The sequence below is a fragment of the Chroicocephalus ridibundus genome, chromosome 3 (genome assembly GCF_963924245.1).
Source record: "Chroicocephalus ridibundus chromosome 3, bChrRid1.1, whole genome shotgun sequence".
Classification (NCBI taxonomy): Eukaryota; Metazoa; Chordata; class Aves; order Charadriiformes; family Laridae; genus Chroicocephalus; species Chroicocephalus ridibundus.
In genome coordinates, this window is record NC_086286.1 from 2734255 (window position 1) to 2761110 (window position 26856).

A 26856-nucleotide genomic window follows, 5' to 3' on the forward strand; every position below is an offset into this window, starting at 1 on the left:
AGCGTGAAATATCCTACAGTTTAATCTTCAGATGCACTTTTAGAAGCAAATACATCTCATCTAGGCTGTGTAACCTGAGTTCCGAGGAGTTCCTATGGTGAGCGAATACTCAGCAGCAGCAAGTACACACCTGTAGACAAAACCACTTCTTGTACTTAAGACATACAAGCACATCCTTTTTATGCAGTTACAAAGCACAAACATTTAACAAGCATTGAAAGTTATCGTAATTGGTGCTGCAGATGCGAGCTTACACTAGTATACTAAAATTAACAAATTCTCTGCTTATATTAAAGAATAAGATGCATAAGTGAAGCAGGTGGACAACGTAGCTCAGCAAATTCACGTTGTTTTGCAACCAAAATTAGAATTTCAAATCTTAAAGCTGAATTGTCCCCTCCAGGGATGTCTGTATGCATACATGCTTATACTAAACTGTTTAAGTAGCCCCAAAACATGGTCAAAATACCATCTTATTTTTAGTCTTAAGAAACAATGCTATCCCATATTGTCCCACAAATCACCTTTCTCCATTAGAGGTGAACCCGATCAATCAATTATCCATTTGTTTTTCAGCAGAACAAGAAAAGCTAATTCATGAAAACTCTTGAAAAGGGCATAAAGCTTGTCTTCCCCCAACAAACGCAGAAGTGCCACGTAGCTCATTCCCCCTTCATTACAGAGAATCAAAAAACATCTCTTTGTGAAGCAGGTCAGAAATTTCCATTAAAATGTCTAATCACCCCACAGAAAAATCTCTTCCACAGCAGCTTCCACAGCATCATAAGCTTTAATACTTAACTCCAGGACCTTCCTTTAAGCCACTAACTGCGTCTCTCTGAACACTTCACTTTTCCCCCCCCCCCTCCATTTCAAAATGAGAAAAGTCGTACAGGCAATTCAGATTTCATAATGAAGAAGTGCTTATCCATTCCAACTCAAACCACTCCAGAAAAGCTCGCTCTGTTCACAGGAACATAATTTCATTTCACATTGCAGGATTAATGAAACATATCACTGAGCTGGAAAACCAAGAAGCCTTTAGTTCTAGGCAGGTTTTCACACTGTAAGAGAAAATCCTATTGAGCCCACAGCACTTCAACCAAATGACATCCTTTATAAGTGTCATTAAACAATCTGCTCTACAGATATCGGAGTTTGAAGCAGTTTAGTATCACCTCAGTAAACTGAGAATTTTTACTTCAGAATGATAGTACAATACTCTGGAAATAAGCCAAGTTCACCACCATATGGCATGTTCTGGAATACGCCACCCACTCACCTTTCACTAAAGCAGCCTCAGTAAGGTTTGAATGAAAACCACATCGCATCATTTGTATATGTGTAAGAGCAATACAAAGCATTCTCTTAAAGACTAAATAAACTATAAAGAGCAAGTCCAGACCATTGCTATGGTCTACTGCTAAACATTTGAAGGCTGAACGTGCAGCGCAGGCCAGGCATCTCATTTAACTCAAATTGCCCAGTTCTTTCTTCCACAAACGTCACTTTTGTCTAGATAACCAGGTCAGCAACTGGTTCAAGCTGCTAACTCCAAAAGCAAACAAAAAAAATTCAAGAACAAGAAAAAGCAGAGTAATCACATAAGCATTTTAGAAATGTGAATTGTTTTGCCCAAATCCTGGTTTAGAATTATGGGCAGATATGGACGAACTTCCCCAAACTGCTTACAATCCTCAACCCTCAAAATCCAGGACAACTGCAGAACAGGAAAAACTTTTAACAAGTTAAAAGGTATCAGGGCCAGAAGAGCTCAAGACTAAAAGCTATTTTAAAATAATACAAGACGACTTAAGAATGGAGTTTCAAGTCCAAAGAACGCATGTGAAGAAAACATATTTTCCAACTTGCATTTGGAATTTCAGGCTGGAAGCTAAAGCCACCCAGCATTCAGGCAGAAGTGATAACGACACCCTGGCTAACCTCAAGGCCCAACAAGTCACCCTGATCTACAACTGGAGGTATAGCTAGGGGGGAAAAAGAGAAAAAAATACTTAAAAAAGGTTACAGTTCAGTCTCTGATTAATGACATCATTTCATTTCTCCAAGAATTTTCAGGCAGGTTGTTTCAGAAAACTTCCATTCACTGACAGCTCAACTGAGGTCTGCTCTTAACTTCAACTCTTAAGTGCTGCCATTGCTACAAAGGGAAAACAGTATTTTCTCATAAATGGATTTAGTTTCATCTCAACCAAAAGTAAGATTTGTCAGCTGTATTTACTACACAAATCAAATCAGATCTGTTAAGTTTCATAAAGATGTAAGATAAAATTAACTGATTTATAACCTGCATGGATTGCTTTCTTACTAAGCATTACTTTGTTAGATTGAGTTTCAGTTTCCTGCACCCATATTTTACTAGTTATACTTCAAACAGGAAAATCCTGTCAGCTAAAGGAATGACTGGAGTCAGAATCAAGGAAACCTCAATTTAACCAGTCTTCTTATCTCCCAGGTAATCAAACCGTCTGAATGAGCTCTGGAGCAGTTCCTTTGTACCAGCCAGCATCATCAGCCAAAAACATCTTAAAAAAAGCCACCACAGACCAGATGAAACTGGATTCGAGATAAAACATTGATTCTCCCTCCTACACCATCGAGGCCAAGATGGATCAAATGCCACAGTATGCTAAATATATTTGTTTCCTCTTCTACTGCTGCACGGGAGAAACCAGGCAAATAAAAGCCAACTAACTCAATTCCCCTAAAATGTTAGAATAAAAGACAATTTCACAGTTTTAGTGTGGCACTGTGAAAGGGAAAATATTTTTAAAGGTTGAACTAAAGACACACTTGTTAGGATGAATGTTTTTTTTCCTCTGTAATCTTCAGAAATAGTACATAAATCAGGAAAAATAAGAATATAATAGTTAAAGTTGATTGAACAACTACAGATAGTAACTTCATTTTGCATTCTAATGTATTGAGCTCTAGTCATTGCACCTTCTCAGATGACAGGAACCAGTTAAACAGTACTACTGTGCCTGCAAACAGTCAAGTAACAAAAGTCTAAACCACTAACTCAAATATATCAGTTCCACAATTCATTTAAGCCATGTAACCAGTATTATCTTGGCATCTCGACACCAGATGAGATAACGATCCAAAGCACAGCCAGCATCCTCATCCTGCCACCACTAGTTCTGATCTATTCTGTGCATTAAGAGCATGTCTTTTTAAGGTTTACAATTACGGGATTATATTCTGTATTTGACTATCAAGGAAGTCTACCTCTGTGACATCTCTTATTCTGCTACACCTCACTTGACCAGCAGGCAGTGGCAAGCTGAGTAACTGCTTCGAACTACTGACTCTTTTCTTCCTGCTCTGCACCCACAGCCAAGAACTTTAGGAGTACAACTTCCAAATGCTGAAACTAAGCACCCATAGTCAGGAATGTAACAAGATATGAGTAAACTGAGATTAGTTATAAAAGCACGCAGGAGACTTAACTTCAGGGTGCTCCCTTAGTTTCTCAAATGGACATAGTTGTGTTTGAGCCTTAATTGAAGCTGTTCCCTAAAAGCCTGCAAATCTGTTTCCAACAGCAGAATGAACATGAAACCACAATTCCACTTTCAAGAAGAGCTAGGCTTTATCTGTCAACCTGTAGTTAGAAGAAGTGGGGGGAAAGGTAAGAAGAATAATAACCAAAGACGTGCAAGTCTCTCTCTACACATGTTTGCACTGATATTTACAGTTACATTTTAATCAATAATTTCAGAACCTAAGCACTGGCAGAAAAAATTTGAAGGATATCTTAGCATTGCTGATAAAAGCACACAGCACAACACAGAAATCTGGAGTAACTTTAATGAGTTCCAAACGCAGCTTTTAGTAGAAAGCATAGAACGGTGACAATGTTCAATGTCAAGAATTTAAAGTAGTTGTACTTAATATTTTGAAGTCCAAGTTATCATGACTTGGCAGAAAGCTACGTGAACAAGCACTAATCCTGTCTCATAGAGGTACCTTCATCTACCATAGCTAGCATCTAAAATTCAACATACACTGCAAGCTATAAGGGAGGGAAGAGAAAAAAACAAAACAAAACCAAAACCACAGCATTTAAGACTTCCAGATTCCTTGCAATGACAGGAGTTTGGGGTTTGCCCTACACTGCACTTCCAGTTACAGCAATCTAGCTTCATGTACGCTTACACGAATTGAAAGCAGACTTTACAGTATCTCACTGCCTAAGAGAATGAATGACCATTAATAGGTAAGACTATGCTTTTACTTAGTGTTTGTATTTTTAAATAAAAGTCACATAAATCTACACGTGCTACCAGACAGACGACAGTCTACCAGAGAAAGGAGAGCGTGCTGGTGGGGCTGTGTACACAGCCCAGGCAGGCAGCAGAGAGCCTCTTGTGCCAAGTAGAGAGAACCAAAACCTACCCTACCTCAAAGCCAGGAGCTAACTTCAGAAGCTGCCTAGGGTTAGACCTCCTCAGGTAAGTTTGGCCATTAAGTCAGTACAACACTTAAGCAATGGATGTTTCAAAACTATCAGTCACACCTTTTACCTTCCCATGACATTTACAGAATTTCAGGTGCCCACCATCCCACTGAGATCATCATCACAAAAAGGGAAACACACGGTTCTGTTACCCAGATAACATGATAAAAAGTTACTAGCCTAATTGTATTTGAAGCTGAAAATTACTTACACAGGGACTGACAGCCTAAGTATCAGTTAATACACAAAGTCAAGAAGAAAAGGCAAAATTCCTCCCTACCTTCACACTGGTTCCTTGGAAGGATCTTCCATCTTGTTTTTATCACATTTTCCAAGATTTGCAGCCCATAATACTGAAATTGGAGAAGAACAAAATGTGAGTACATTACTGTAAGACTAACTTATTTTCAGGACTCTCATTCAATCAGACATTCACGCTTAACATCTAAGACTTCAAGATTATTAAACTAACAATTTTATTAAATATATGTCTATTCACCCATTTACTGACGTTTCATGCATTTCTTTTTTCTTGTTTTATTCTTCACTATACTAAGTCCTGCTGTTTGATCATGCTCACACCAGGAGGGGGGGAAAAAAAGAAAAAAAAATAATGAAAAGCCCTCTGGCAGACAATTTTGGCTATCTGGAGAAGAGAAAATAGCAGCCAGATATGAATTTGCATCATAAATGACTGCTCATATGTTCAAGCATTAACACAACCAGGCTCCTAAAATATTTAGTAGCTTGGATGGTCTCAAGCTTCCTATCGTTCCTCTAAGAGCTGAAAAAAAACACCACTTTGTCTTAGCATCACATGTCCTGAAACTGGCACTTTCTAAAGAAAGTATTTCGCAAACTTCACTGGTGTGTTACTTTAGGAACAGCAAGACAACCCACAGGTTTATTTAATTTCAATACCCACCCCAATATGGCAGCTATTTCTACTATTTAAAGATGAACTTTTGTGCTCAGTCAAAGAATAATAAAAATGTGAATAAGCTCTTGGAAATCCTTTTACCTTTCAGGAATTCCTTCCTATGTTCTTACCCAAAACCATTACGTTTGTAAAGTATTCGGTAAGGCCAGTCCCTCTGCCCATTTGTCCCTACTGCCAACTCACAGTAACAGGGAAAGAAGTTTGCGATGATACGATCGAAGAACTTTAATATGTAAAACCCCATTAGCATGAATAGACAGGAGAGAAAAGGGGACGAGGTGTTTTGTGTTTACTTTTATCTGCAGTGGATTAGGAAGAAAAAAAAAGATATCACATCAATGCCTGAAAGGTAAACACAAGTTTTCACACTTAAAAGTTTGGCTGAGAATAAGAGTTCCTCTTTAAAATGGTTAGTTGTTATACAAAGTAGGATCATTAGTATTTCAACCAAAGGGATCACATAAACTTCAACTTAATAAAAAAAACCCACAATGTAGACTGTCCCAAACTACATTGTATTATAATACAATTTTTGCTGTTGTCATCTTAGCATAACCTAGATCCTTTTGCTTCTCTGTCCCACCCAAGTTCCCAGGAGCTTTACATGTACATCCTGCATTTACAAAATATTCTGTCAGCTTCCAAAATCTTGGGTACCAAGGAAAATTATGTGTTAACAGCAAGTTGGCAAGGTATTTTTTTCTGCATGGTCAGCAGCAAGTGTTTATCAACTAGATTTTTAACCTGCAAATTTACTTAACTACTTAATATAAAAGTTAAATGAAATAAAGGGAATGTTCATGTAGGAAAATGTATGAAAACGTTCTCAAGGAAAATGCTTCACTTCACAGGAAGTGATTTCAGCCACTGCTATAGATTCATACATGCCATCTGCACCTCGTCCAGCCTCACAATATATACTTACAAAAGCTTCTAACAATGTTCTAAGTATGTACATTGATATCAGACACTGCTAACTTTCCTCAAGCAGATCTAAACTTTCCTTTAATTTCTAGATTCTACATACACACATATTAATAGCCCTTTCAGATAATAGCTAGCCAAAAATGTTAGGTTTGCTTCCAAACTTTTTTCCACTTTGGCTTTTAAGACCAGAATAGCAAGTCTAGTTTAATTTTAGAAAAGCACTAGATGATGAAACAAACTTAAATGAAAATCCTGACATAAACTAAGGGCAGACCTCATCTTTAGTCTTTGATTCCCCACTTACCATTTCCTCTTAGTCAAAGGAAAGGACAGACACCTCTAGCAATTTGCCACACCTATCCCTCATTATCTGCTCAAATATCTAATTCAGATTCACGTACCTTAAACTGTGAAGAGGTTCATGCTGTCTAGGTCTCTACTCGTTCTTTTCTACATATGACTTCAATTCTGCCCCCTCTTAGTGTCTCGTTCACCTCTTCCTCAGTATTAGTAATACTCATTTTTTTAACACTTGCACATGAAATGAAATAGCAGCAGTAATAACGCCACTGTATACATCTTCACCTACACCTCTTTCTTGCCACACCATGTTTGAAGCCTTCATCAGCCTGCCTAAACACTCTGCAAGGGGCTTTCTAGGGTTTTTATTTTGTTTTTAAGCTTCGTTTGATTTGACGGTTCTAATTTTTGGTATTTCCCTGATAACAAGATAACCAAGCCCCAAAAAAGTGTCACTGACACCAATTACAAGTTCTGCCATGTGAACTATCAGAAGCTTACTTTTTAATCAACTATTGCAACAGTGCATGCAAACACATTTAAACTGTGCATAAACCAGAAGTCTTTCAAAATCAATTTGCTCTTGGTTTGCTTGTTTCTAATTGCCTAATAGCAATTCAGTGCTCAGTTATGAAGATGAGGGACAGGTAACAGCAAAGACTGTAAAAAAAGTATGACGTGATCCCTATGGTCGAAATTTCTATGGTACCCTTATTACTTATTCTATGCACCAAATCCCTTTCCCTCCCACCTCCCAAGAAACAAAAACAATTGATGAACAGAATTCAGTTAAAGGGAATCAAAAGGGTAGACCTTGTGGAGGCCTGCCGTCAAAGCCTAGCTGTGTCAGTTGCACAGGAAGACACCCCTTTTCTTCCTATTACAAGCAATCAACATAATGGAACATTATGATTAATATCAGGTAGTGTTAACAGCTTTAATTAAAGAAAAAATATGATTGCATAAAAGCCAAATGTCATAGTGCATAAATTTAGCACCAAATCATTTGCAATTTATGTAAATTGAAGAATTCTTTACCTGTTGCTTTCTTTCTGTTCCTCTAATCATCTCATTTTTCACAAGACAAATTTGAGTTTTTAAAAATACTGTTGATAAATCAACTTAAACATTAGTAATGTCTGTCAGTATAAAAAGCAAAGTTTACCAGGCAAGCAAACAGGCAAACACTGTTACTTAAAGGTTAGCACTTTGAGGAAGTTCTTTACACCATTTTCCCCTAAACTTCAGAGAGCAATGGAAAAAATGGAACTGTTTCATGAATACCGCCTGATTTCAGAAGCCACCCAAACACCATCATTTTCTGTTCGAACACGGTGTGTATCAAGCAGAAAAACATGCACGTCAGTTATTTGAGAAGACTAATCATCAACTTTAAGACAGTGAAAATACATTTTGATCAACTTTTCGGTTCAAACTTCAGAAGTCTTAAGTAAAGCATTTAAAATTGTAGAAAAAACTGAATGCTGCCCCTTTTAGTCTCTACCATGATGGATGGATTTAAAACAGCAGTACAAAGAAAACGTGTTCTGCATATTAGTAAAGACTAGTCTCATACTACATAGAGTTTGGGGTGCTTAACTTTCATTGATTGCTCAAAATCTTGGCCTAATAATAAGGTTTCTATTTTGTCTTTAGTACACCTAGGGACAAATTCTCTCCTGAGTCACATGCACGTGGCTCTCATTATCAGCAATAACAGCCAAGCACTTAACCCAAGGACAAAATGTGACTCTAGGAGACTTTTCATTACTCAGATGTATACAGACACACACCAATCTTTGGAACTGGCATTATGCTTGTATGTGCCTTGAAAAAAACCACCTGCATTTTCAATTTAGGTCTTCCTTTTTTTTTTTTTTTTTTAAAAAAAAGGAGAAAAACTCTTGTCAGGAGCTTTAAAAGGAGCTTTAAATATTTTGTCCATTTACAGTTCTTGTTTAAAGCCAACTTTGGGAACAAGACAGTAAAAAAAAACGTGGTTTGAATCAAGAGAGTCTATGGCTAAAAATGAGATACCTTCCTCAAAGTTTATGAATGGAAGAAAGTAGAAAGCCAAATCAATAAAAGTTAATTTGCTTACTTTGGTATTCATGTTCTGAGAGAACTCCAAAATAGTATCAACTCTTGTCCACGCATCAGGATGTTCTTTTAAATGAGTCAAGACTTCCTGCGCCATTCTTTGCTAAAAGCAAGTTTGATAAAAATGTATTAGTATTACATTATTTATGAAAATATATACTGTCAGTGAAGACATTAACAGGTCATGCCTCTTTAAATCACTTATCCAAGAGTTAGGCAGAACTCAATTAGGAGCAACAAGTCCCTTAAGCCTCCTTCTGTGTGACAGTTAAAAGTTTATTAACAACGAAACTCCAAAAACGCCTTGACCCAAGACAGTCACTGACTTACTTCCACTCTTCGATACTGAATGATTCATCTAGACCAGCAGTGAACATGTGAAAACAGCACACATTATAGGGAATTAATTTTTCTCCCATTCAAGAAAGTCATCTAGATAAAGCTTTATTCAAGGGCACCCAAATTTTCTTTTTCTACTGGAAACATTCCTATAAAACGCCAGCTTTAAGGAGCACCATACCACGCTGCAAAGTTGTTGGTGTAGGAACTGTTGATTTTATTTTGAAGAACCATGGAGTGGAGCATTAGAGGTCTCCATTCCCTACTTCTGAGGAATCCCTTGATGTATCTAACAGCTTACAAAACAATAATAAAAACTGACTGGGGGGAGGAAGGGAGTTGGTCATGCTAATGGCTTGCTCTTCCTTGGGACTGACATTACCAATTATTGTACTAGATACTATGGTTCCAGTAACTTGCAAAACCTCATCTGAAGCAATTACGCAATGAAACACTGAATTCATTATAGCCATCCTTTACAAAAGCCTGGATGTCCATAAACATTTTTTTTTTTTTAGGAAGCCAAATGATGTTAGCTATCTTCAAAAATGCAGTGTAGTGACAAATCTTGCTGCAAATTACATCACCTACAAACATCAGACAACATCTTACCAACAAGATCAACTTTTTACATAACGATTAACAGCACTTAGTTTATTCTTTCACTGCACTGTAGAGCCAATTCAATGGCATTACAAAGCAGTTAAAACTTTACTTAGGATTAACTTCAACAGTTAGAAACTCACAGCAGCTATGCAGATTTCTAGTCTGCTGCAAAGAACATACTTGAGCTAATCATCAACTGGTATAAGAAAGCATTTATTTTGAGTAAAACAGAAACCCCATCAAGACCCCAAAATCTATATACGTATAATGTGAGAACAGACAAATTGGGTATGGGATTTAGCAAATTAAAATGGAAAGCCACAACAGTAAAGAACCAGGATGTCTAAAATAACTGTACAACACTGGCATCCCTACTTAATATAATTTAGCACAGTGGAGCAATTCCCAGTCTGATACTGCCTTTGACTAGCAAGTAACTCCCCGTAGATTTGATATGGAGAAGTACCACACAAAAATGAAAAGGAATATCCCAAAGCAGTACAACCATATTCTCACAGTGTCACATCAGAGCTTAAAAAAAAAAAATAATAAAAATCAGCACTTTTGATGCAGTTTAATGTAAGAGGGAAAGAATAGCTGTATTATTTCCAGGTTCAACCTGGGTGTGTTTTTTTTATACTGGCCTCCTCAGTGCTTCTAACACTGGTGACAGATCACAGGATCAAATTTCAACACCAAAAAAATAAATGCTTAATATCCTTCTCCCAAGCACTGAAAAGTTTGCTCCCATACCCACTAACCCCTTTTCTGGACATCAATTCCTGTAGTTTCATAAAAAGGGTATAAATTTAACAGTAATGCTTAATTCAAGATCAAAGCCTCACTGTGTAGTTGCTACCAAAAAGAAAAGCAGTTAGGGAAGTTTTAACAGACCAATGGAACTCCAGAGTCTGGGATGAGCCCAGGTAAAGATCTCTGAGTTGTCTGAGGTCTCCCTCAGCCATGTGTTGCACTAGGGCGGTTGGGGACATTCCTTCTTTTCAGAGAAGTATACCAAAAAAAGCTAAGAACAGGGAGGGTGGGGGGAAGGTAGAAGTGTAGGACAGAAAAGAGCTGCTTTCTTGCCTAATATAGATCAGCAGATAAGAGTTTTGCAAGCACAGATAAGAATTAAGCCCGAGGAGGAGACAGGTGAATCTGAAAGCAAGTTCAGCATGGGCCATCCAGGCTGCATTCTAAACCTTTTTTACTCTAACATTACCCTAATCTATTCCAGGCAAACCATTGTTCATGTCCCAATTTTAATAATTGGTTTCCTCAACTTCTATTACCCCTGTCACCCTTTAAGTCATGATTTTGAGCTGCCAGGCTCCACAGAGAAGCGTTTTTTCCTGCAGGAACTGTTGAACTCCTTGGAAGAGATAAGAGCTCACAGACTCACTGAAATATGTCTCCACCTTTGGAAACATACTAAAATAGCAAGCCAAATTTTCACTGAAGTGTCACATGTTAGTACAGGAACTTAAATTTATACCATAATTCATTTTTGTCAGTTAAGAACCACCTCTTGAATTTTTGCTTCTTATTGCATTAATTTTCTAAATAGTGAGACAATACCCAGCTGTCGTAAATGAAGCAACTTCTCGCAATACCAGAACAATGACAATTTGATCATTGTATTTAGTGTTAATCCTCTATTCTCCTTATAAACCTTCACAACTTTCTAAACCCCATTCAAACCAAACAATACTATAAGCACCACCTACTTTATAAGGCAGTAAACACACATAGCACTTACAAAACAAGCACTCAGAAGTCCATACTTTTACGGCAAAAGCTACAAGAAGTTTTCTGTCATATGATCATTTTAAAAACTACAGCTAGTAACTATTTGAATTTAGGAAATTAAAAATGCAAATGTCTCAAAAACCAGCAAGGTATTTCAGAACCTGTAGGAATTCAGATTAGTAAGCCTTACAAAAACTTAAAAAAAAAAACCCAGATACACAAGTATAAGCAAGTATATTATTGTTTATTCTAACGGCTGGAAGGAATAGAAAAGCATTAGCTACTTTGTCTCATTTTAATTCACTTCTTATTGTTGTGCAAGAATATCTTAATAAGAGATGCCTGACACTGAAATTTCCAATTTGTTAAGCATGAACAATTAAAATTTGCCAGAAGAGGAACTATGCCAACACCCTTTTAGCAATATTTGCTTTCAACATTTAAGTCTATTTCTTGAACTACTTTGGAAATAAGATAAAAGCAACACAAGATTCACTTTCAAGACAATATATGCAAACACACAAATGCACACATTTCCCCAACATAAACTTAAGACTTCACAACCTGCACTAAGTCCAAAGAAAAGGAGCGCAATAAGAACACGTACAGACAAACAGTAACGGAAAAAAACACTAGACACAAGAAAGGACAAAGTCTTCTCTCAAGTATGTGTGAAATCCTTCTTTAAAGTACAAATACAGTAATAACATAATTAAGATTTTTCTTTTAAATACAGTCCTTCAATGAAGCCAACGTTAAATTTATGGCTTCACAATCCCGTCCATGATGATAAATAACAAGTAACTCAAACCTTCCTGAAGAACTAAGTCAGAGAACTTGAGCTGCAAGCAGAAGTGCCCTTACCAAATTGTACTTGCTCACGCTTTTCCAACTGCAGAAGGCACACTAGAAATGAACACACACCAAACTAACACTTTTCTAAGTGTCATTTCAATGTTCATTACATGAGGCCTGCCTTTAAACCACAACATGTGAATTATCAGTGATATTCCAGTCACTAGCAGAGTAAATTCATTAACATTACTGATTTTTATTAACTGAATTAAATTTGCTCAACTGCTTTATTATAAGGTTAAACATGGTGAATAAATGAAGGTTCTAAGTCCACATTACCTGTGCGCCTTCTCCATGGTACAAGCAGTTCACCACATTGTCCAAGAGATTGATATCCAGTTTCTGGTTAAAATCCAGCAGCTGACGAGCTGCATGGTCTGCTAACATTGTCATAATTGCTGGCATAGATTACTGCAAAATAAATTTGGAAAAAATGATTAATTAATAGGAAATTATTATTAGATGTAGTTGTAAAGCAAGCACTTCAATTTAAGCATCTCATTTGAATGACACTAGCTATGTTAGCCGTACTGTATAACACCAAATACAACACTTCAATTGTTGAGTGAGCATCAGGACAAACTTTCTGAAAAACTCACACATCACTACCCCAGCTGAATTCTCAGGGTCTTCAGCAGGTGTAACACATAACAACAGTCTGACTAGTCAATGGGCTGTATTATCAGCAAGCTAAAGGTTATTTCAGAGCAGGTATCGAACCCTATATCAGTCCCTAAACACATGTAAACCAGTAAGTTTACTGGTAGAAATACCCAGTATCATTACAACCAAAACCCATATTAGCAACCTCAGTCAAATTTTGAGTTTCCGAGGCCAACATGCACATTTAGAAGATCAGTTCTAAAAGCTTGGTCATGGAAGTGAAACGTGATCTACATACACAGTAAGAAACTAGCCAGAGGGCATTTTTCAAATACTTGGAGAAAAAACAAAACTTAAAAGTTAACTACATACAAGTAAAAAATTACCATTGAAACTAAGAAAGTTGACTGTTTGAAGGCACTTTGAGAGGATGAAGTAAGGGGACTTAAGTCAGCAGGTTACCCACGAACCACATTAGATCACTTCAAGCTGAAATGGAATTGTACTGGAGGTTTCAGGTCCCATAAAACCAGCGACACATGCATTAACTCTTTGTCCTAGATATAGCAGCCTCGATATTATGCAAAGGAAGTCAGGTGGGGTGTGTGTGACCGTGGGTGTGCATGTAAGATGCTTACCAGCCAGAGACTGGTACAAGACAAAGGCAATCGCAAAAAGCAAGAAAATAAGCTAGGAACCACAGAATTGTGGATGGTAAATTATAGTCTAACCTTTTCACACCATCCCCCATGTTGGAAGCACCCGATCCAGTTTATTGCCCTCTTCTCACAGTCACTGGCAGCCGTAACACATATTCCTACCCTCTCCTCTACAGCAGCTCTCTGCTATTCACCCTCCTTCTGAGAATCTGTCCTAAAGCTACAAATTTCCTATAAAACTGCTCAAGTGAGAATCAGCCAGAAGCGTGGACAGCAAGATCACTCCCCCTAGCCAACCCCTTCTTTAGAGTAAGCCAGAAGTCAGATCTACTCTTGCTAAAAACTCCATGTGTAAATAAGAATTCGTTTTATGCCTTACATATTTAAGCCATGCTCAAAAGTAAAGAGCAAGACAAACCTGTGCCTCAACCCAAGTAATTACTAATTAAGTGAAAGTCCTACAGTAGCATACAGACAAGGAAAATCTTTTGTTTAGAAATGCATATTTGCAAGTAGCAGCAAGCAGTTTCGTTTACTTCTATACAGAAAGATATCAGTTTCAAACCCCAAACGCTTTAATTGTATTCTGAAGGAAAAACCTCATTTAGTTAGTATTACTACGCTAACATAATCATTTTTAGGGCTCCACCAATATCCAGTCAGCCTTTTTACAGCAGCTACCTGGAAATACAAAAGGAAATAAGCATCAAACAGAAACCGAAATATATTGAGACTAACACTCCACATCTGTCACCCTCCCCAACGTCCTAAAGTTTTCAAAGCGCAACGTTAAGTATGGAAACAAGACACAAAACGGATGATTTCATTCTTTTAACTCAGAAGGACACTTGAAAATTTCATCTCACAGAGGGGCAGCAGCCAGCAGCACTACCAGAAAGAAACAGCACCAATTAATACGCTCTTCAGCTTAGAGCGGTTAATACTCCCACCAGACACGCATGCTTTCAGGCACGCCTCTTTTTGTCCACATCTGGCTTCCATGGCTGAACCCTAAGCCGGGAAAGAGGTTTTCAAACTACAATAAACCTCGTAAATCAGTCGTTCCTCAGGTAGGGCCATTAATTTCAGATTTAAGCCTGTTTCGGTGGTTTTTATGCAGCCCTAAGAGCACAAATGAGGAGCCACATGACCAAGAGAAGTTAGTAACCACATGGAAACAGAAAGGAAATGTTTTGAATAGGGCCCTTTGCCACTCCCAGCATTATCTTCAAAATGACCTACCTACTCGCAAACTGAAGTACAGAAATGGCGGCTTTGTGGTCAATACCAACTGCAATCAACTCCATTTCCTAACATTGTGCCCACACGAAGCTTATAATCTTTTGATTTACTATAGTGCTATACTTTTTTCCCCTTCCATCATGCCTGAAGCCCGAAAGAGGTGTAGACCTCATCTCTAAGATCCACCACTAATCAATTCTTCAATACCGCCAATATACGGGGAAACAGAAAGAAAAGAAGAGAAAAAGTTTTTTAAAAAAAAAAAAACCTGAACCACAACATAGCAAGAATCTGACATCTACCGAAGGTCAAAAGAACTGCATTTACAACACTGTTTACATAGCTATCCCAACTCTCGATGACCCTGGACCTTTAACACAACAGTTAGCTTATTATGATATATCCGATTCATTTCGGCATGTAGCGCGCAGGAATAAAAGCATACACTTTAAGAGCAAGAAATGCTGAGTATTCACAGTGAACCCTCGAGCACCTTCAACGCGGCTACTTAGAGCTCAGTCGGGGCACCGATTACAGAAAAACCCCCAAACCCCTAGGAGGGGGACTCTGTCCCTTTCCTAAGCATGCAATTCCGCTACCGAAGGCGGGCGAACGACCGCCCCTCTACCCTTTTCCAACGAATTAGTCGCAGGGCTTGTAAATTCCTCCGGCGGCACGACACGGAGGGGGAGCACATCGCAAACGCGCTCCCCCCGCAGGGAAACGGCCCCTTCCCCGGCTGCTTCCCCCAGGCCTGCGCCCGCCCTCCGAGCCCCCCCATCGCCCCCGCTTGGCCGCCACCTCCCAGCCTCGCAATTTTTCGCCACGGCCGCGCCCGAAATAACTCGACACCCACCCAGCGCGGAGGGAGGCCTTTCCCCCCCCCACCGGGCTGCGGTGGCCGCAGGGGCAGGGAGGGATGGGAGGATGGGGGGGGGGGCAGACCGGCGGCGGGGCCCCGGTGGGGCGGCGGGGCGGGCCGGGGCCCTGCGGAGCGCGGCGGCGGCGCGGCCCCTCCCTCCGCTCCCTCCCTCGGCTCTATACAGGGGCCCCCCACGTGATGCAGGCGGACGTTTCAATACTGCTGCACAGACACACACAAAAAAATATTTCTGGAAACTTCCACTCCTAATAATTTACAGATTATGTCCCTCGGTTTGCCCGTACCCGATCCCAACAACGCCACCCCCGCCCGTTCGGCCCCCTCGTAACGAGGGGCAATGCCCCCCCCACCCCCACCTTCGGCTCCCCCCCTCCGCGGGCCGCCTTCCCCGCAGCATCCGCGCTCGGCCGAGCCGAGGATGCTCGTACCCCCAAACCCCATTTTAAACAGCACCCCCCCGCGCCTCAGGGATTCCTCCTCGCAGCACACTGCGCCTCTCCCGCCACAGCCCGGCCCTGCCGGGCACACGGCGGGCCAGACCCCTCCCCGCTCCCCCCACACCTTCTCCCTTGCACCCCCCCCCTCCCCGCCCCCTCGCGTTACTCATGGCGGACCCCCCCTCCCCTTTCCGCACTTACTTACCTAGGTGTTTCTTACAGCCTCTTCCTTCAAAAAGTAGGGGTGGGTGAGCCAAGTTTCTAACCACACGCCAAAAAAAAATTGAAAATAAACACCACCAAAAATAAGCCTCCCCCCCTAAGAAAAAAAAAAAAAAGCGCAAACCCGAAGGGGGGGCTTAAGCCGAGCGCACCCCCTCCCCGCCGGGCCTGTGCTCTCAGCACCTCTCCTCTCCACCCCACGCTAGCCCTTGGCAAGCGGGTCCCGGCCTCACTGCACTGAGCCGCCCAGCAGAAGCCTACAGCCCCCAGGCGGGCGCTGCCCTCGGCGCGGGGCTCCGCGCACTCCCCTCAGCCCAGGTGGCAAGGCCGCCCGCCGCCGGGCGCGCAGCCCACGGGCCGCGCTTCCCTCCGCTCGCTCGGGGCGTTCGGTGCGGGGCTCCGGCCTCCCCAGGTGGAGTGGGGGGAGGACGGGGAAACGAGGACGGGGACACGGGACTTCTACCTTCCTCGTGGCCCTGGCTCTCCCTCTCCCGCCTGGCTGCCTGCCCAGGCCCGGGGCCGTGCAGCTGGGTCTACTGGCTTACTCCCGTTGCTGCCCGCCCTTCCCCTCGGCTCGGCTCGGCCCGGCCCGGCCGGCGCCTCAGTTCACCCCCGTTCCCATTCCCACCCACCCCCCCCGGGCCCGCGCTCAACTTTGCCCCCCCTCAGCCGCGCCAGCCGCTCCCCCTGCGGGCTCCCCTACGAAGCAGGTCACACGCACGGCGGCGGAGGCGGCGGCGGTGGTAGCAGGGACTGAGCGCGGCGCGTCTCCCCCTCCTAATGCCACAGACTCGGAACCGGCTCAAACCGGTTCAGACTGGGAGATTCCATCTCGGTTTAGTTTTCAGCCCATGGCGCCGCGGAGCGTTTGGAAACCTCGGGCCTCCGCCCAGCCGCCGCTCCCATTGGTCCCGGGCCCTGCCGCCGCGCAAGCGGCCTCGCCGTTCATTGGTCCGAGGGCCTGTCGATCCGCCGCGCGCCTCAGAGGGGCGGAGGGAGCGAGCGGCCGCGCGGGGGGGGGGGGGGGGGGGGGAAGAGATGTAGGGGATCCGCCCCCTCTCCAGCAGCGCCTTGCGCGCGGGGGGGGGGCGGGGGGCGGGCCGCTGCTGGCTGATAGGTCGGCCCGAGCTGTCACTCAAAGGCGGGCCCGCCTCCTGTTCGCCAAGCGCGGGCGCAGCCGCTGCCGCGCTCTGGTTGGTCGGTGCCTCAGCATGACGCACGCGCCTGAGCGCGGCGTTTAGAGGCTGCTGAGAGGAAGAGCGCGCGCTGGGCGGCGCGACCGTTGGGAGCCATGGGCTCGTGCCTGAGAGGGGACGGGACGGGACGGGACGGGACGGGACGGGACGGGACGGGACAGGACGGGGGGGGGCTGGTCCGTAAGGAGAAGGGACTTATCGTCCCCTTTGGGAGGGTTCGAGGTGGCCTTCGGGCAAGCGTCCCGTTACTGCTGAGGCGGTGTTTCTATGGGGGGGCAGTGATGAGCTGGGAGGGGAGGGGGGTCGCGCCTGTCTGAGGGGGTGCTGGCGCGGTGGGGCTGTGTCGCAATGGCAGGCCTTGCCTCACAGGCCCGCTTCTCCGGAGCGGGGGCGGTCGGGGAGGTGGATGCTGAGCACAGGGATGAGGCGCTGCTTTGGTGTCCCGAGGCTGGCGGGAAGCTAAGGGCTCAGCTGTAAAGAGTGGGCTGTGTGGGTGGGAGGGGCAGCAGTGAGGGGTTGGTGCTGGCTTACCCCTTACCCAGGCAGTTCTCATTCCTCTACCAAGGCCTTTGCAGGTTGGAAGGGTGGTGTGTGTTTCCTATCCTCTATAGCACCTATGTTCATGGGGTATATCCAGCTCGCTGCTGCAGCTGTGTTCCTCGGCCTTTCACAGCTTGCCTTCCAAGGTGTGGTTCAGGCTGGGTTGGTTTGCCCATAGATAAGAGAAATCCTGAACTGTGTGAGGAATGCTTGTCTACCAGATGGGAACAGGGGTGATCTCAGGGCAGGGACCGGCTTCTTAGTGGTGGTGCAAATGCAACAAGTTATGGTTGTGCCTCTCATTGCTACCTGAAGGAGCAGAAGAATGTACTTACCAACTTTCGTATGCAAAAACTCTTATTCAGTTAGGGTACTCGGTACCTGTGTATGCGTTTCTTCAAAACAATATCTCCTTATTTGAGAAAATAATAGCTATAGAAAGCTTACACAAATAATTAATTTCTATGAGGGGGATAATATGAAATTTTAAAATGTCCTTCTGGGAACAAGCTTTGCAGTTTTCATCACCTAGTTTGAAGCAAAACTTTCCATTTGATTGTGATTTTGAGATAGCAATGCACTGTCAGTGAAACTTGTTGTAAAAGTGACACTTTTGATTTGTAGAATGCCATGTCCTTGTGGTGGTATCCAAAGGAAACTTCCTCTGAAGCACTGTGAGATGGTGTTCACCTGTGCCATGGCGGGTGTGTGGGAGGGAAGCTTATGCTTAAGTTCTTTTGCACAGTTTAAAAGAGAAAAAATAATAATAGTGCTTTCTTGTATGTATTCAGCTTGAGACTTCACAAAGAAGTCTATCCTTTCAGAAATGCTCACTTTTGATCACAAAACTAGAGTCTTTTTACATTTTCCTGATCTGAAAAACTAAGCCTGCAGTTGTTTTTGAGAAACTGGGCAAAATGTTTGGTTTTGCAGGATTTTAGGGAGCGTGTGGAGTTTTTTGTTTCTATTTTTTTCAAAATGGAAGAACAGCACAGATGTTGAAGTTCTAGAACTGGTGTACTGAAAAAGGCTTAAATTGTCCTTAGCAGTTCCACAGACCACTCTGGAGTATTTAGTAGGCTACATAGAGGTTAATTTTTGATACTGGTATTGTTCACCAAACTACTTTCTTATGCTGTAAACTACAGCAACCTGTAAAATAAACTGGTACTCATAGAAGTTAATGGACTAGCTTAAAAAAACAAGCCCTTTGTGACTTGAGTTATTTAAAATAGAAGTTACAAAACTAATTGGAAAATGGAGACACATAGTAAGATCTGCGCTCCTATATCAACATGGGTAATTTCTTTATCAATTACTCATTTAAGTGGTCTGCCCTAGTAGTTGTCTGAGCTCCTGGTGTATGAAATACACGCTTCCCAATTGCTGTTTGTCTTTCATCTAGAGGCTCTAAGAAGCTTTTGGTCGAGCTGCATAGGATAAGTTCTCCATGGCTTTATTAAAAATCTCTAGCAGAACTGAATGGAGTGAGTATAGAAAGAAATACTCTGCCATAGCATGCTCAGGGTGATAACGGATAGGGTGAGACACCATTTGGGCGAGGGGAATAATCTGGAAAATGGCTTTGGGATCATGCTATAAGCAGTGAATGCAAACCTAAAGTGTTAAATAACATTAGAATGATGAGTTGTTCAAGCTGCCTCAATCTTCCTTATTTTCTTTTTCTACTATTTTATTATTCTATAAATATTTTTTTTTGTTGGTGAAAGTGTTTTCAGTATTTGTTTTCTTGAGATATAACTACAGCACCAGCTTAATAAAGCTTTTTCTCAAGTTTTTCTATATGAATTGTTAAAGTTTTATCAGAGAATATTGGTAACCTTATCGGACCAATTTATTCTCTACAGTTTGCATAACTTTCACTGCTTTATAGATGATAGCTGTGTAATAATGTTTTGATTTCTTGTTGGCAATATCTTAAAGCTTACCTTTATAAAAAGCTTCATGCTTTAAAAATCAGTTAGCTTCTACAAAAGAGTTTAAGGTATTGGTAGGCTTAAGTGGGAGCTAACCTGTTCAACCAAGAGTCCATCAACAGGTTTCCATATATTCATGCTCGAAGCTTACTCTGTTATATTAAATGAGCTAAGATACTAGCTCTACAATACTATATGAAATTATGAAATTGCAAAGTATATGCAGTAGTTCAAAATCAAACTGAGGAATGATACCCTCTTAAGAGGTAATTTGTTCCCCAGTGCATTTGTTTCTTTAGCTGAGGCTGCTTTTGAGATCACAGTCCAAAAAAGGAGGACATTTTATGTAATTAATACTAGATATCAAGCAATGATGCGATGTGTTTCCTGTATGAACAGGCACTTCCTCACTGGTAGACAATCACTAAAGAGAAAGTATTTCAAAACTAAACCGATAAATCAAAGTTTAGCGGAGAAACACCAGTCTCCTTTTATGTAGGAAAATTAGCTTCAGTATAGTTGCCTTCCCTTATACCAATACTGTAGGACATGCGGCATGATCATGCAGAAAATATCAACTGATATAAATAAAGACCACTGCTAAATTAGCATTGGTGTGAAGTTGGTATCCTAATGGAAAGGAACTGGACAGTCAGGGGCTCTGCTGTTACTACAAAGTCACAAAAAGGAAACTTAGTTGTATATTTTTGAAGTCTTTCTGTTAGCTTTCTACCTTTGCAGATAGTGTGTATTTGTCTGCAAACCTACTGGATTGTGCTCAAAACCTGTATTTTTCCCTATGATTTTTTTTAAACCATTCCTTCTGTGAAATGTAACATTTTAGGGTAAGCCTCTGTACTAATACCAAAAGATTTCTCGTAGTATGCAAATCATAACATACTTCAATAAATGAACTATAATTACACATGCTTACACTGTTCTGATAACTATGGTTCTTGACTGCCTTACAAGTTCTGAAACTGCTGTGGAGATTCCAATTTCTGAATCTTCATTTTGTGGGTTTGTGTTATGTGGTTTCTTTCTATACAATTCTGGGATGGCTAGGGAAATCACGCTTGTATCCAAATACATATTTATGTTTCAGGGAGAAGCTGAGGAGGTGCAACACCATGTGATACCAAACTAGCTCCTGTGTGTTGTATTACTGGAGAAATAGCCATGCCACCAGGATAGTCACAGGTCAGCTGGAGAGGTAGGGGGCAGGAGGAGGTATCATGGAAAGTTATATATCATCTGAACTCACCTTAGTTCAAGAAGGTGTTTGTAGAAGCTTTGTGACCCACGTTTATGTGACGTCTCTGTAGTCAGTAGGCTCACAAATTGTGAATTATTCTGCTCTTTATAAATGGAAACTGTAACTTTGAGACTTTTTTTCTTACAAGCAACAGTTGTCCTAAATAGCAGAGGGTTGCTTGCTTGTTTGTTTGTGGGTTTTTTTTTCCTGTACTTAATTCATAAGTCAGATCTCTTGGGAAAATTTTTGCAGCGTTTAAGGATTTGAAGAGCTGGAATGTGAACACTTACTTTTTTTATCATGCATAAAAATAACTGCATCCTGTAACATCTCTGTCACAATGGTAACGAAGTGCTTTGTTTAACTCACCTTGTTTATCTTGCTCTGGTGTGTTGGCTTGTATAAGAATTAACAGATCTGTAGTCTTTGCAGTGTGACTTATAATTGAAGATAGCATTGTAGTTGATGGAATTGAATTTGAAAGTGATTCAAATAGAATGAATAGACATAGCAAGCTGTTGATGGGTTAAAAACGGAGCTGTAACCCTAGTGCTTAGAATAAACAGTGTCTCTATGTGTGTTTTGATGTTCTAGTTAGCCCTGGTGTTCAAAACAAACTGATGTAAGAGACTAAAAAGTCAGCTTCTTTTTTAACTCCTTCAGCCCGTGCTGAAGGCTCACTTCTGTTTATTTTCTTATTTTGTTTGGTGGTTGGTTGTTTGGTGTTTTTGTGCAGGAGAAGAGAGTTTAAATCCTTGACTTAAACTGAATGTTAGCTATTTCTGTTTAAGATAGAAGAGTAGATGCGGCTTTTCGCATTTTCATCAGGTGTCAGTAATGCCCCAGAATGAAATGCATTTTTAATAAATTGCAATAGTAAACACAACAGGGCTTAGTTTTGCAAGTTTGTTAGATAAATCCTGTGCTTGAGTAGGTGGGTAGTTCCTATCTCTTCTGTAGTAGGAAGCAGTGTCACTGGCTCTGCTTATCTCAAATAACATATTTTAATCTTTTTTTAGAAATGTCCCTCCTGTCTTTATGCAAGCTGTGGCTGAATGTGCTGTATTATGAGAAAATGAATACTTCTTGTCTCTCTTCTGTAAGCAGCTAGGTAAAGGCTGGTTCAGAAACTGAGGGTAGTCAGGTAACAAGCAGCTGTTTTAACAGGATGAATATATCTGGATCTCAGCTTTTAGTTGCTGTAAGCCTATGCTTGCTGTTTTGTTACCACTGTTCCCCCCTGTCTGTTGGCTTCTTTATTAGATGTTGAGTCTGGTATTTAGGCCTTGCTGAAATCAATAGGAAAATTTGCTTGGGTTTCAGGTCAGCAGTGTGCCCTGGTAGTGATAAAAGCTAACTGCATACTAGGCTGTATCAATAGAAGCATAACCAGTAGATCAAGTGAAGCGATTATTCCTCTCTGCTTGACAATCATTAGCTGCATCTGGGACGCTATGCCTGCTTTTTGGTCCATCAGTATAAGAAAGATGTTGAAAATTTCGTGTGAGGCCAGCTACAAGGATGGAGGAGAGACTGAGGGAGCTAGACTTCTTCAGCCCAGAAGAAAGATGGGCAAGGGGAGACCTACTAACAGCCCCAGTAATTAAGTTGAGCTTACAAGAAAGAGTGAGCATGATTGAGAGCATGGTAGGACAACAAGAGACAATAAACATAAATTGAAGTACTCTCTCCTACCAGAGATGAGGAGGCAATTTTTCACTTTGAAGTTAACTAAGCATAACAAAGCCACAAGCAACTTGGTTCAAATTCAGTGTTGATCTTACCTTGAGTACGAGGTTGGACAAGAGATGTCCTAAAGTCCTTTTCAACTCGAGTGGTTTGAAAAAACTCAGAAGCTATGTATTACTGTATATAATTATCCACTAATATTTTTGTATGTGAAAATGTTGCTTACTTCTGGTCTCTCTGAACACAGTTTAAGTGCAAATGTGATCAAATTATTTTCTTAATTTGACATACATAACTCATTTTTGTATTAATAAATACTGTTGGAAATGTTTTGTGGCCTATGAAATACACGCTGAAATGATTAGCTGTCTTGTAGCCTACTACTACTACACATTATATCATGGACATATTAGGGAAGTGTTTACAGATCTAATATACTGATCTTTCACATCGATTCAAACCTTTGTTACTTTACTGTCTCTGAAACTTGGGTGCTCTGAGCTCTTTTTTTTTTTTTGAAGTAGTTTTTTTTTTTTTCCCCAGTATCACTGATATGACTCCCTAGGCAGAGGAAGAAATATATAACATAGAATGAAGCTGGAAATTACTAAGAATATTTAGCTTCAGTTTTCCTTTGCAAAAGTAAGACTGAAGTGCATGGAAATAACCCCATGTGATATGGTACAACCCCTCTTCAGACTTCAAGGAACTATTTTCTACCTTTTCTGAGGAAATCTTAGCTTTCCATGAAAACTACAAACCCAAGATGGGGGTGGAAAGTATGTGGGCAGAATTAAGTAAATAAGCTTTCGTAGTCTGTTTGTTCTTCACAAGGGCCTTAGAATTTGTGGCAGTTAATATATTTTGAATGCTTGTCTAATCCCTGCGCATATTGTTCATGGGTGATAGGATGGGCCACTGTAATCTGAGGTTGTCACAAAATAAAGATAATGTGGATGGGCAAGTAGTGCTTACTAGCTTTCACCCTGAAGGTAGAGAGCTGTGTAGCTCTTTTCCTTCCTTTTATCTTTAATGCAAATAATTTTTTAACTATTGAAAGCTTTTGGGGTTTTATAAACACTCTTCCTGCAAATTTTCTGTAGCAATTTAGCAGAAGATACTCTTTAGCTGCAGTTAATTTGGTCTCCTGAGGCTTTTCAGAAGTGGGACTTCTTTCTTGGGTGGTGTACTAGCACTAGGTGGTGTGCATCTAGGAAGGCTGATGTTCTGAAAGCAGGAGGAATCATACAAAGAAGAGAAAAACGTCAAGTTAGTGTCATAATTTCTTTACTCGGTGTGGTGAAGTAGGATTAGTAAACAGAAAGACCAAGGAAGGAAGAAAAATGCAGTTTAGGGGAATAAGGCAAAGAGAAGGGAGGTGTGCTGAAGTGAAGGGAGTGCGGCATTCAGAGGAAATTGCCAGCTGTAAATTTCCAAGGATGTCTGGGCAACACACAACTAAAACAATCTGTTAATGTCATGAGTGTCACTGTAAACAGCTTCAGCCTCTACCTCATTCTTCAGTAAAGGTCTTTTCCTCAAACTATTCATTTGAGGGAGGGAGGGGAGTGGGGTGCGTGTGTGTGTGGAATGACTGCAGAGTTTTTACTTTACTGTGCAGTGTCCATTGCAGAAGCTTCCTCCTGAAAGCAGGGAAAGATGCCTTGTATTTCCCTCTTTCTCATGCAGCTGTCTGACTTAGTTCTGTGATTATTGACACGATAGGACCAGGAAATACATTTGGCTTATGAAAGGAACGTAGAGAAGTTGTTCTGTCCTTACACTCTTACTTCATGTTATTCTAGAAACGGCAGAACTAATCCTGCCTAAGCACCTCTCTTCTCATTGAGCATCATCTTCTCTCTGCTGCTGTTCTTAATTGTTTTATGTTTTTTCTTTTGGGACAGCTTCTAATGTACATACTTTATTCTTCAATGACTTTTGTTTGACTCTACCTTTACTGTCTAAGTTTGGCCAAACTAATTTTGCATTTAGTTTAATTTATTCTTCTATGAAGAAAGCAACTTGTCTGTTTTGATGAATGTACCAGACCAATGATTTCAGAGAGTCTATAATAAGAATATTAGCTGCATTTGAGTAGAGAGGAAAAATATAAACTGATGTGTCCTTGGAAAAAGCGAGAAGTTCAGTACAAGGGAAAAGTTGGAAAATAGTAATAGCTGAGGGAGAAAGTGGAGAGCAAATTAGACATGCCTTTTCTCAGTGACAGGGCAAAGGAAAGGACAATGTAATTAGGGAGTATCTCTGGGCATCACTTCGAACAGCAGCAGGATAGTGGCTGCCTTAAAGTAATTTTGAGACTGCTTATAGAATATTGTAGTTAAGCCTGGGTGTATCATTATCTGTATGTTGTAAACAGATGGGCACAACTCTGGAGGTGATCAGTAGTTAACACTTAGGAAGAGAGAGTAAAGGTATGAAATATGGAAAACATGGCTGAGGAAAAACCAGGTGGCGACACATTCATCAGTAAACTTTCTAAAGCTATGAACTGTAAACACTATTGATGAAGATTTTAAGATAATTAAAATAACTGTAAATAAGGATTAGTCATTGAACTTAAAACTGTAAAATACCTTTTCACAGTACATACAAATCCATGAAAAATAGATTCTAAGAAGGAACAAAACAAAACACTGGGAGAAAACAATGTTTATCACAAGGGAAAAATTCTCTATCTCCAGTCTTTTTAAGGTGTAGTCTTTGTGGTGTTTCACTGGTAATGGACTTCTTTTGCTAGCCAAATCTTGCTTGCCATATTCACATGAATAGTGCTGATGCCTGAATGTGGTCAGAAGGTAAAGGGAAATAAAAAAAACTTACCCCCTTCCCCCTGTCAGATCCTTCAAATAAGTGAGTTTACAAAATTTTTACTGAAAACCTTTATAATGGAACTTGGTATGTAAATACATAAGTGAAAACAATGAGATAGATATATATATAATGCAAAAGGAATATTTACATATAGCATTACTCAGTAACTTAAGAGAAATAAATCTTTATCTAAATTGTCTAAGTTCTTCAAGAACTACTAAACTGTAATAAACCTTACCCAAATTTTAACAGTTTAAGTTCTATGATTCTAGTATCTGCAGCTGTGAACTGTGTTAGAAAACTAGTGTTAAGTCTGAGGTGTATGTCCCAGAACAGAGCTTTTCTGCTAATACGGTGACTAATATAAAGCCACGTTAGTAAAATCTTGCAGGGAGGCGATCCCAAAGTTGTCACCCTTCTGTTAAACCAGATCTCATAAGCTTTGAAACATTTGCTAGTTCTAAAAGTGCAGGTAGTTTTTTGGCTTTTGATACTATTTCTTAGCCTTGTTTTTTGATCTAGCCTATTGCAACTTTTAAAGCACCTTAAGGATTGCAAAAAGGTTTCAAGTAGGGTTTGTGTTCTAAAATAAGAATCAAAGTGTAAAGGTGGTTTGGGAATCTGAGCTAGAATACTCCATAGTGTTCAGTGTTCTAAATGTCATTGGCATAAACTATTGATTCTACCCAATAAACTTTTCTCAATATTAAATCTAACAATTGCCTCTGGGCAATTGTCTGTTACTTAAGTCCACTTTCTTTTTGAAATAGATCTGCTAATACTTAACTGTGGTAAGGTATTGATTTGGGGTATTACCTGCTCTTGTGTACTACTTCTAACTTTTGAGACAATAATCTTTTTTCTCTAACAAGTAAAATAACTTCAGATTGCAATTTAGGATTAGATATACCAAAGATGATTGTTGTGCCTTCAGTAAATTATTGCTGTTTATGAGGCTAGTGAAGCTCTATGTCCTGTCTATGATTTCAGTGGGTATATAACTTTGTTTAACTTTGCTTGGAAACTTTACAGTGCTTTACACTATTTTTTCAATGCTTA

The 26856-nt window shown here is 40.7% G+C and overlaps 1 protein-coding gene across 4 annotated transcripts in view; it reads right to left on the reverse strand.

Annotated features, from left to right (window-relative positions):
- The window catches only part of XPO1 (exportin 1), a 38279-nt gene extending 21055 nt beyond the window's left edge, over window positions 1-17224 (reverse strand). The window contains exons 1-5 of one of the 4 annotated variants that reach the window (XM_063331215.1): window positions 17067-17224; window positions 16329-16384; window positions 12579-12710; window positions 8752-8853; window positions 4764-4836 (exon numbers count right to left, since the gene is read on the reverse strand). In XM_063331215.1, coding sequence (XP_063187285.1) covers window positions 4764-4836; window positions 8752-8853; window positions 12579-12704 — 301 coding nt within the window. In that variant the 5' untranslated portion in view covers window positions 12705-12710; window positions 16329-16384; window positions 17067-17224. Of the gene's footprint in view, window positions 1-4763; window positions 4837-8751; window positions 8854-12578; window positions 12711-15659; window positions 15714-16328; window positions 16999-17066 lie in introns of those variants that run through there. The other 3 variants (XM_063331216.1, XM_063331214.1, XM_063331217.1) reach the window with 3 other exon arrangements.
- Between the last annotated feature and the right edge of the window lie 9632 nt (window positions 17225-26856).